This window comes from Entelurus aequoreus, linkage group LG14 (assembly GCF_033978785.1).
Source record: "Entelurus aequoreus isolate RoL-2023_Sb linkage group LG14, RoL_Eaeq_v1.1, whole genome shotgun sequence".
NCBI lineage: Eukaryota > Metazoa > Chordata > Actinopteri > Syngnathiformes > Syngnathidae > Entelurus > Entelurus aequoreus.
Window position 1 is genome coordinate 4,755,466 of NC_084744.1, and position 12,500 is coordinate 4,767,965.

General features: G+C 37.5%; 1 protein-coding gene across 1 annotated transcript in view; it reads right to left on the minus strand.

Annotated features, from left to right (window-relative positions):
• Positions 1–168: 168 nt before the first annotated feature.
• The window catches only part of LOC133665281 (potassium voltage-gated channel subfamily H member 7), a 34,010-nt gene continuing 21,678 nt past the window's right edge, over positions 169–12,500 (minus strand). Inside the window, exons 4-5 of the mRNA XM_062070536.1 lie at positions 291–380; positions 169–238 (exon numbers count right to left, since the gene is read on the minus strand). Of these exons, the coding sequence (XP_061926520.1) occupies positions 169–238; positions 291–380 (160 nt within the window). The remainder of the gene's footprint in view (positions 239–290; positions 381–12,500) is intronic.

Here is a 12,500-nt window from a genome sequence, read left to right on the forward strand (position 1 = left end):
GTGTGTGTGTGTGTGTGTGTGTGTGTGTGTGTGTGTGTGTGTGTGTGTGTGTGTGTGTGCCACTAGACCCCGAGTGGGGGCACGCGCCCCCCCCCCCTTTCCCCCCGCACCCTGGGTGGGAAGTCCTTTATGAAAGCCAGCACCCCTGCCTGCCACATGTCCTATCCTTCAGACCTCCACCATGTCCTCTTCCTCCTGTCCACCCGTGTCAGCTTGCTTCTCTCCACACTCCTTCTGCCTGCTAGCAAGTATTATGACAACTGCATCGCTCCATCAAGCACTGCTCTCACTCATCCTTGCACCAGTCATTCACGTGCCTCCACTTCGACAGCGTCTTCTCCCCGTCAGCCACGTTGTAGTTGTTATCTTCCATAACGTGTCTACTGACAGATAGAAGTTGTAATAGTACGCTGTTGTAGCACGTGGCTTGGCATCGTCTTGCTGAAATAAGCAGGGGCGTCCGTGATAACGTTGCTTGGATGGCAACATATGTTGCTCCATAAGCTGTATGTACCTTTCAGCATTAATGGTGCCTTCACAGATGTGTAAGTTACCCATGTTTTGGCCACTAATACACCCCCATACCATCACACATGCTGGCTTTTGAACATTCTGGATGGTTATTTTCCTCTTCGGTCCACAGTTTCCAAAAAAAATTTGAAATGTGGTCTCGTCAGACCACAGAACACTTTTCCACTTTGTATCAGTCCATCTTAGATGAGCTCAGGCCCAGCAAAGCCGACGGCGTTTCTGGGTGTTGTTGATAAATGGCTGTTGCTTTGCATAGTATAGTTTTAACTTGCACTTACAGATGTAGGGACCAACTGTAGTTACTGACAGTTGTTTTCTGAAGTGTTCCTGAAGCCCATGTGGTGATATCCTTTACACGCCGATGTCGCTTTTTGATGCGGTACCTCCTGAGGGATCCAAGGTGTGTAATATCATGGCTTACGTGCAGTGATTTCTCCAAATTCTCCGAACCTTTTGATGATATTACGGAGCGTAGATGGTGAAATGGTGTCTATTAAAATCCCCCAGTATAATTATATTGTCTATTAAAATCCCCCTTTATAATTATATTGTCTGCTTGTGTCACTAGATCAGCGACACAATCACTGATAAATGGCTTTCACTTTGCATAGTAGAGTTTTAACTTGCACTTACAGATGTAGCGACCAACTGTAGTTACTGACAGTGGTTTTCTGAAGTGTACCCTGAGCCCATGTGGTGATATCCTTTACACACTGATGTGGCTTTTTGATGCAGTACCGCCTGAGGGATCCAAGGTCACGGGCAATCAATGTTGGTTTTCGGCCTTGACGCTTACGTGCGGTGATTTCTCCAGATTATCTGAACCTTTTGATGATATTACGGAGCGTAGATGGTGAAATCCCTAAATTCCTTGCAATAGCTTGGTTGGGAAATGTTGTTCTTAAACAATCTGCTCAGGCATTTGTTGACAAAGTGGTGACCCTCGCCCCCGTCCTTGTTTGTGAATGACTGAGCATTTCATGGAAGCTGCTTTTATACCCAATCATGGCACCCACCTGTTCCCGATTAGCCTGTACACCTGTGGGATGTTCCAAATAAGTCTTTGATGAGCATTCTTCAACTTTCTCACTCTTTTTTGCCACTTGTGCCAGCTTTTTTGAAACATGTTGCAGGCATCAAATTCCAAACAAGCTAATATTTGCAAAAAATAACGTTTTCCAGTTCGAACGTTAAATATCTTGTCTTTGCAGTCTATTCAATTGAATATAAGTTGAAAAAGATTTGCAAATCATTGTATTCTCTTTTTATTCACAGATGTACTGACATTATTTACTCTCCTGAAGGAATCAATAAAGTACTATCTATCTATCTATCTATCTATCTATCTATAAAAACAAAATTATTACAAATATTCATGTTTTTAACAAGAGTAAGAGGAAATATTTGCAGCGTCGTAAAAAGAGGCCCTTAAACACACAAACACACACACACACACACACACACACACACACACACACACACACACACACACACACACACACACACACACACACACACACACACACACACACACACACACACACACACACACTAATGCAGATGTATCATATTATTAAACACACAATCTATTAAATAGCCAACATTTAAAAATATATATAATTCTCCACATTGAGTCTATTAGAGTGCTAAATCTGCCAATAGTCCATCAATAATCAATATATCAGTGTGCAGCTTATAAAGTGACATTTTAAATTTCCCGGCAAACTTCCGCTTGAAAACGTCTTTGAATGATGACGTATGCGCGTGACGCCACCAGTGAAACAGAAGCATCGGTACCCCATTGAAAACAATACAAAAAGCTCTGTTTTCATGTCATAATTCCACAGTATTCTGGACATCTGTGTTGGCGAATCTGTTGCAATTTGTTTAATGAACAATGAAGACTGCAAAGAAGAAAGCTGTAGGTGGGATCGGTGTATTAGCGGCTGGCTGCAGCAACACAACCAGGAGGACTTTGACTCGGATAGCAGAAGCGCTAGCCGACGCTAGCCGCCGACCGCACGGATGATCGTGGTGAAGTCCTTCGTCCTTCCGTCGATCGCTGGAACGCAGGTGAGCACGGGTGTTGATGAGCAGATGAGGGCTGGCTGGCGTAGGTGGACCGCTAATGTTTTTATCACAGCTCTGTGAGGTCCCGTTGCTAAGTTAGCTTCAATGGCGTCGTTAGCAACAGCATTTTTAAGCTTCGCCAGGCTGGAAAGCATTAACCGTGTATTTACATGTCCATGGTTTAATAGTATTGTTGATCTTCTGTCTATCCTTCCAGTCAGGGGCTTATTTATTTTGTTTCTATCTGCAGTTAAGCACGATGCTATCACGTTAGCTCCGTAGCTAAAGTGTTTCGTCGATGTATCGTCGTGGAGATAAAAGTCACCGTGAATGTTCATTTCGCGTTCTCGACTCTCATTTTCAAGAGGATATAGTATCCCAGGTGGTTTCAAATACAAATCCGTGATCCACAATAGAAAAAGGAGAGAGTGTGGAATCCAATGAGCCAGCTTGTACCTAAGTTACGGTCAGAGCGAAAAAAGATATGTCTTGCACTGCATTCTAGTCCTTCACTCTAACGTTCCTCATCCACAAATCTTTCATCGTCACTCAAATTAATGGGGTAATCGTCACTTTCTCGGTCCGAATCGCTCTAGCTGCATTGAAAAGAATAGGAAAATATGAGGAGGCTATCAACTGACTACGTCACGCTACTTCCGGTACAGGCAAGGCTTTTTTTTTAATCAGATACCAAAAGTTGCGATCTTTATCGTCGATGTTCTCTACTAAATCCTTTCAGCAAAAATATGGCAATATCGCGAAATGATCAAGTATGACACATAGAATGGATCTGCTATCCCCGTTTAAATTAAAAAAAAATCATTTCAGTAGGCCTTTAATTGTTTTTAAATACACAAACAAGATTAATTGATTTTTTTTAAATCACTTTGCCTTTCTTTTGATTAGTCATTTTAATGTTTGTGACATCTGAATGAGCAGCACGGTTACAGTAAACATACATTTTTATGAATGAATGAGTCATCTTTGTTATTAGTAAACATACGCCTCAAGTAACTTAAGCTGCTTCTAGAAGTCCGTGGAAGAATTACGGCCATTAAATATGTGCACGCTTTATTATCCGAATATTCGACTAATCTTTAGGATAAAAGTTGACTAATCGACTAGCAAAATAACCGTCAGGATAATCGTTGACTAATCGACTTTGAAAATAATCATTAGGATAATCATTGACTAATAGACTATGAAAATAATCGTTAGGATAATTGTCAACTAATCGACTATGAAAATAACTGTTAGGATAAATGTTGACTAATCGACTATGGAAATAATTGTTGGGATAATCGTTGACTTATGAACTATGAAAATAATCGTTGACTAATCCACTATGAAAATAATTGCCAGGATAATTGTTGACTAATCGACTATAAAATAGTCGTTGACTAATCGACTTTGAAAATAATCGTTAGGATAACCGTTGACTAATCAACTATGTAAATGATCATTGGGATGATCGTCGACTAATCGACTATGAAAATAATTGTCGGGATGATCATTAGGATAATCGTCGACTAATCGACTATGAAAATAATTGTTGGGATAACCGTTGACTAATCGACTATTAAAATAACTGTGAGGATATTCATTGACTAATCAATTATGAAAATAACTGTTAGGATAATCGCTGACTAATCAACTATGAAAATAAAAGTTAGGAAAATTGTTGACTAGTCGACTATGAAAACAGTTGTTAGGATAATCATTGACTATTCGACTTTGAACATAACCGTTAGGATAACTGCTGACTAATCGACTATGAAAATAAAAGCTAGGATAATTGTTGACTAATCGATTATGAAAATAAATATTGACTAATCGACTATGAAAATAATCATTGACTAATCGACTATGAAAATAGTCGTTAGGATAACCGTTGACTAATCGACTTTGAAAACAATTGTTAGGGTTAATCGTCGATTAACCGACTATGAAAATAATTGCTAGGATAACCGTTGACGAATCGACTATGAAAATAATTGTGAGGGTAATCATTGACTAATCAACTATGAAAAAAAACGTTAGGATAATCGTTGACTGTTCGACTATGAACATAACCGTTAGGATAATCGCTGACTAATCGACTATGAAAATAACAGCTCGGATAATTGTTGACTAATCGACGATGAAAAAAGTAATTAGGATAATCGTTGACTAATTGACTATGAAAACAATCGTTATATTTAATCGTCGATTAATTGAGTATGAAAATAATCATTAGGATAATCGTTGAATCAACTATGAAAATAATCATTGACTAATCGACTATGAAAGTATTTGTTAGGATAATTGTTGACTAATCGACTATGAAAATAACAGCTCGGATAATTGTTGACTAATCAACGATGAAAATAATCATTTACTAATCGACTATGGAAATAGTCATTAGGATAATCGTTGACAAATCGACTATGAAAATAATTGTGAAGATAATCATTGACTAATTGATTATGTAAATAACCGTTAGGATTATCGTTGACTATTCGACTATGAACATAACCGTTAGGATAATAGCTGACTAATCGACTGTGAAAATAACAGCTAGGATAATTGTTGACTAGTCGACGATGAAAATAATCATTGACTAAACGACTATGAAAATAGTTGCTAGGATAATCGTTGAAGAATCAACTATGAAAATAATTGTGAGGATAATCATTGACTAATCGACTATGAAAATAACCGTTAGGATGATTGTTGACTAATCGACTATGAAAACAATTGTTAGGATCAATCGTCGGAAATAACAGCTAGGATAATTGTTGACTAATTGACAATGGAAATAATCATTGACTAATCGACTATGAAAATAGTTGTTAGGATAATTGTTGACTAATCGACTATGAAAACAATCATTACGATTAATAGTCGATTAATCGACTATGAAAATAATCGTTAGTATAACCGCTGACTACTTGACTATGAAAATAACAGCTAGGATAATTGTTGACTAATCGACTATGAAAATAATCATTGACTAATTGACTATGAAAATAGTCGTTAGGATAATCGTTGACTAATCAACTATGAAAACAATTGCTAGGATTAATAGTCGATTAATCTAATATAAAACATAATCGTTAAGATAATCGTTGACGAATTGACTATGAAAATAATGGTTAGTCATTATGAGTGAGGACGTCCTAATAAAAAGGAGTATTTCTAACGCACTTTAGCACACATGTTCCAGTTGTAGGGCGACTCCATTCCAGCATGCATGAATCTTTCATGTGAACTATTCCTTGCAGAGTGCTTTAATGCCTTTGCTGTGTAAGCTGCATCTTTATTCATGAGCATGCTCGCATTAACACTCCGCTCTTCTTACCCCGGCTGGCTGTGAAGTGGAGCTCACACGCAGGATTGGGGGGGGATATTTGGCCACAAAGACCCCCGGAGTGTTTGGTGGTGTCTTTGTCTCGCGTCTTTGGGGGGCAATCTATTTGTGTTGGAGGAGGAGAGGCTGCTGGGGGCCCATGCTGGGTGAAACATGCATCCATGCTGGATGGAACATGCATCCATGCTGGATGAAACATGCATCCATGCTGGATGGAACATACAGTCGTGGTCAAAAGTGTACATACACTTGTAAAGAACATAATGTCATGGCTGTCATGAGTTTTGTGGAGAATGCATATATGTTGTTCATAGCCATGTTTGGAGCAGCTAGTACTTTTCCTTTGTTTAGTGTCTTAACAATCAGAATGTGAATACTACCCCCACTTCTGCTATCAGTGTTGCGAGAGGGAGAGGTGGAGGTGGAGGCTTTCTTTTTGTGCAAGAAGTTGGCTTTTCCATTTGAATGTCAGATCAACTAGAGTAGCCAATATGGATGTATTGGTTAAGCTGATCTCCTGAAATTTCAGTAAAACTTGATAATATTCCTATTCTGTCTTGATGGTCCTTCTTACTCAGCATATATGTCATCGAAAGAACGTGGGATTGACCAGTAACTTAGATTCCCTGGGAGGAAGAGCTGGTCAGATGCAACAATTTCCAATCATTTCTACAACTCTTATTGTTTTGTGATGTAGTGATCGGATTGATTGATTGATTGAGACTTTTATTAGTAGGTTGCACAGTGAAGTACATATTCCGTACAATTGACCACTAAATGGTAACACCCGAATAAGTTTTTCAACTTGTTTAAGTCGGGGTCCACAGTCGGGGAGCACATACTTGTTGGTCACAAAAAACATTCATGAAGTTTGCTTTTTTTAGGAATTTATTATGGGTCTACTGAAAATCTGCTGGGTCAAAAGTATACATACAGCAATGTTATTATCCTAACGACTATTTTCATAGTCGATTAGTCAAAGATTAATTTAATTGTCGATTAGTCAACAATTATCATAGCTATTTTCATAGTCGATTAGTCAGCGACTATCCTAACGGTTATGTTTATAGTCGAATAGTCAACAATTATCCTAACAGTTATTTTCATAGTTGATTAGTCAATGATTATCCTCATGATTATTTTCATAGTCGATTCGTCAACAATTATCCGAGCGATTTATTTCATAGTCGGTTAATCGACGATTAATCCTAATGATTTTTTTCAAAGTCGATTAGTCAATGATTATCCTAACGACTATTTTCATAGTTGGTAAGTCAATGATTATTTTCATAGTCTATTAGTCAACAATTATCCTAGGTGTTATTTTCATAGTCGACTAGTCAGCGATCACCCTAACGGTTATGTTCATAGTCGAATAGTCAACGATTATCCTAACTGTTATTTTCATATTCGATTAGTCAATGATTATCCTCACAATTATTTTCATAGTCAATTCGTAAACGATTATCCTAATGATTATTTTCATAGTCGATTAATTGAAGATGAATCCTAATGATTGTTTTATAGTCGATTAGTCAACGATTATACGAACGACTATTTTCATAATTCATTAGTCAATGATAATTTTCATAGTCGATTAGTCAACAATTATCCTAGCTGTTATTTTCATAGTCGATTTTTCAGCGATTATCCTAACGGTTATGTTCATAGTCCAATAGTCAACGATTATCCTAAAAGCTATTTTCATAGTGTATTAGTCAATGATTATTCTCACAATTATTTTCATAGTCGATTCGTCAACGGTTATCCTAACGATTATTTTCAAAGTCCTAACGATTGTTTTCATAGTTGATTAGTCAATGATTATCCTCACAATTATTTTCTTAGTCGATTCGTCATAGTCGATTTGATGTTAACCTAATGATTATTTTCATAGTCGATGAATCGACGATTAATCCTAATGATTGTTTTCATAGTCGATTAGACAACGATTATCTTAAGGACTACTTTCATAGTCGATTAGTCAATGATTGTTTTCTTAGTCGATTATTGAACGATTATCCTAATGATTATTTTTGTAGTCGATTAATCGACGATTAATCATAACAATTGTTTTTGCTGACATGTCCCTTGGCAAGTTTCACTGCAATAAGGCGCTTTTGGTAGCCATCCACAAGCTTCTGCTTGAATTTTTGACAAAATTGCTGCAGTTCAGCTAAATGTGTTGCTTTTCTGACATGGACTTGTTTCTTCAGCATTGTCCACACCTTTAAGTCAGGACTTTGGGAAGGCCATTCTAAAACCTTCATTCTAGCCTGATTTAGCCATTCCTTTACCACTTTTGAGGTGTGTTTGGGGTCATTGTCCTGTTGGAACACCCAACTGCGCCCAAGACCCAACCTCCGGGCTGATGATTTTAGCTTGTCCTGAAGAATTTGGAGGTAATCCTCCTTTTTCATTGTCCCATTTACTCTCTGTAAAGCACCAATTCCATTGTGGGAATTTTTCCAGTTCAACAAACTACTTTGGTTTTTTGGTCCTGACTAAGAGGAATTATTTGACGGTTAAAGTGGGTTGAAATGTAGTCGCCAGAAAAATAGGGCTTTGCAAAAACCTGGAACTTGGAAAATTGGAATGTGTTGAAGGTGGAATGGTTGGAATGGGTTGAAAAATGTGGAAATGGTGCAACTTGGAAAAATGTCCCATTCATTTTGAATGGGGAAAAAAATGTCCTTGAAAACTTGGGAATTCTTGGAAATCCCGAATTTTTTTTAAATTGTTGAAGGAGAGCACACCATTTTGAAAATGTTGACTATTTTGGAGTTGGAACCGTTTGATTCGGATGAAAAATTGTGGAACTTTGAAAAATGTCCCATTGATTTAAATGGGACATTTCATGAAAATGTGTGAATTTCGGGAAAAGCGGGAATTTTTTTTTTTAGAAAATGTTAAAAAACCTTAAATGTTATGAATGAGTTGAAATGGTTGGTGTTGGGATTTTTCAAATCGGTGGAGAAATGTTGAATTAGTAACATTTTAATTGAGAAATGGTATTAAGGAATTCCAGGAATTTCGGGAAAAACGGGAATTTTTCCAGTTAAAAAAAAAACTTTGTTTTTTTCCTAATTAAGAGGAATGTTTGGACAGGGGAACGGTTGAAGTGGGTTGAAAAATGTGGAAGGAGTAGTCGCCAGAAAAAAGGGTGGAAATAGGGCTTTGCAAAACCTGGAATTCCGGAAAATCCTGGAATTTTGTTGAACTTGGAAAAATTATAGTTTGGATGTCCAGGATGAGTGGAATGTGTTAAAGGTGGAATGGTTGGAATGGGTTGAAAAATGTGGAAATGGTGAAACTTGGAAAAATGTCCCATTCGTTTTGAATGGGGAAAAATGTCCCTGAAAACTGGGAATTCTTGGAAATCCGGGAATTTTTTCAAAGTGTTGAAGGAGAGCACACCATTTTGAAAATGTTGAATATTTTGGAGTTGGAACCGTTTGATTCGGATGAAAAATTGTGGAACTTTGAAAAATGTCCCATTGATTTAAATGGGACATTTCATGAAAATGTGGGAATTTCGGGAAAAGCGGGAATTTTTTTTTTAGAAAATGTTAAAAAACCTTAAATGTTATGAATGAGTTGAAATGGTTGGTGTCTGGATTTTTCAAATCGGTCGAGAAATGTTGAATTAGTAACATTTTAATTGAGAAATGGTATTAAGGAATTCCAGGAATTTCGGGAAAAACGGGAATTTTTCCAGTTAAAAAAAAACTTTGTTTTTTTCCTAATTAAGAGGAATGTTTGGACAGGGGAACGGTTGAAGTGGGTTGAAAAATGTGGAAGGAGTAGTCGCCAGAAAAAAGGGTGGAAATAGGGCTTTGCAAAACCTGGAATTCCGGAAAATCCGGGAATTTTGTTGAACTTGGAAAAATTATAGTTTGAATGTCCAGGATGAGTGGAATGTGTTAAAGGTGGAATGGGTTGAAAAATGTGGAAATGGTGCAACTTGGAAAAATGTCCCATTCATTTTGAATGGGGAAAAATGTCCCTGAAAACTGGGAATTCTTGGAAATCCGGGAATTGTTTTTTTAAATTGTTGAAGGAGAGCACACCATTTTGAAAATGTTGAATATTTTGGAGTTGGAACCGTTTGAATCAGATGAAAAATTGTGGAACTTTGAAAAATGAAAATGTGGGAATTTTGGGAAAAGCGGGATTTTTTTTTTTAGAAAATGTTAAAAAGACTTGAATTTGGAGGTGATCCTCCTTTTTCATAGTTTCATTTAAAGCACCAGATCCATTGGCAGCAAAACAGGCCCAGAGCATAACACTACCACCACCATGCTTGACGGTAGACTTGGTGTTCCTGGGATTAAAGGCCTCACCTTTTCTCCTCCAAACATGTTGCTGGGTATTGTGGCCAAACAGCTTCATTTTTGTTCCATCTGACCACAGAACTTTCCTCCAGAAGGTCTTATCTCTGTCCATGTGATGTCAGACTATGACTAATCGACGATGAAAATAATCATTGACTAATCGACTATGAAAATAGTCGTTAGGATAATTGTTGACCAATCAGCTATGAAAAAACATTGTTAGGATAAATCGTCCATTAAGCGACTATGAAAATAGTCGTTAGGACAATCGTTGACTAATCGACTTTGAAAAAAATTGTTAGGTTTAATCGTCAATTAACCGACTATGAAAATAATCACTAGGATAATCGTTGACGAATCGACTATGAAAATAATTGTGAGGATAATCATTGACTAATCGACTATGAAAACAATTGTTAGGACTATGAAAATAATCGCTAGGATAACCGTTGATGAATCGACTATGAAAATAATTGTGAGGATAATCATTGACCAATGGACTATGAAAATAACCGTTAGAATAATCATTGACTATTCGACTATGAACATAACCGTTAGGATAATCGCTGACTAATCGACATTGAAAATAACAGCTCGGATAATTGTTGACTAATCGAAGATGAAAATAATCATTGACTAATCGAAGATGAAAATAATCATTGACTAATCAACTATGAAAATAGTTGTTAGGATAATCTTTGACTAATCGACTATGAAAACAATCATTAGGATTCATCGCCAATTAACCGACTATGAAATTAATCGCTAAGATTATCGTTGACAAATCGACTATGAAAATTATTGTGAGGATAATCATTGACTAATCGACTATGAAAATAACCGTTAGGATAATCGTTGCCTATTCGACTATGAACATAACCGTTAGGATAATCACTGACTAATTGACTATGAAAATAACAGCTCGGATAATTGTTGACTAATCGACGATGAAACTAATCATTGACTAATCGACTTTGAAAATAGTCATCAGGAAAATCGTTGACTAATCGACTATGAAAACAATCGTTAGGATTGATTGTCGATTAACCGACTATGAAAATAATCGCTAGGATAATCATTGATGAATCGACTATGAAAATAATTGTGAGGATAATCATTGACTAATTGACTATGAAAAAAGAAAATCGTTAGGATTAATCGTCCATTAATCGACTATGCAAATAATCGTTAGGATAATTGTTGACGAATCGACTATGAACATGATCGTTAGGATACTCATTGACTAATCGGGTATGTGATGTCGGATGAAAGCAAAATGTTGTTTGGCCACAATACCCAGCAATATGTTTGGAGGAGAAAAGGTGAGGCCTTTAATCCCAGGAACACCATGCCTACCGTCAAGCAAGGTGGTGGTAGTATTATGCTCTGGGCCTGTTTTGCTGCCAATGGATCTGCTGCTTTAAATGGGTAAAAAAGGAGGATTACCTCCAAATTGTTCAGGACAAGCTAAAATCATCAGCCCGGAGGTTGGGTCTTGGGCGCAGTTGGGTGTTCCAACAGGACAATGACCACAAACACACCTCAAAAGTGGCAAAGGAATGGCTAAATCGGGCTGTAATGAAGGTTTTGGAATGGCTTTCCCAAAGTCCTGACTTAAACGTGTGGACTGTCAGAATAATTGTATCTACGTTATCACAAAACTTTGTGTTTTAATGAGTCCCCGGCGAGCAAACAAAAGCTGTCTTTGATCCTACCAATTGAAAGGCTTGTAAAACTCCACTGTGTGGGATGAGAAGCGACATGAAGGTGTTGGTTTATTTCATGTATTGTAATCCACAGGAAGATTTTGTCTTGACCCGAGATCTACAAAGCGGAGAGGAAGCCGTACCTGTCTCCCCTCCAGGCACCTTTTCTTTTAACTGTTTTGTGACCAAAGGCAGCGGCTGTTTACGACCCCCTGCCCCTTTAGAAACAGCTGTGGCCATGTAATCGGGGAAAGTCCAAATAAAAGAGGAGGCGTACAATCTTTCGTCAGAGCGTGGTGGGAGACTGTAAAAGAGTACAGCCCAGACGTTTCTCCTCACTTGAGCCAAATGTAATTCTGTCTCTGTTTGATTCCTTGCTTCTTTGTCTGTTTAATAAATGTCATCAGTGTTTGAACCTGACATGGACAATGCTGAAGAAACAAGTCCATTTCAGAAATGCACCAATTTTTGTCAAGAGGAGTGTTTAAAAACACACAAAAATAAGAGTTG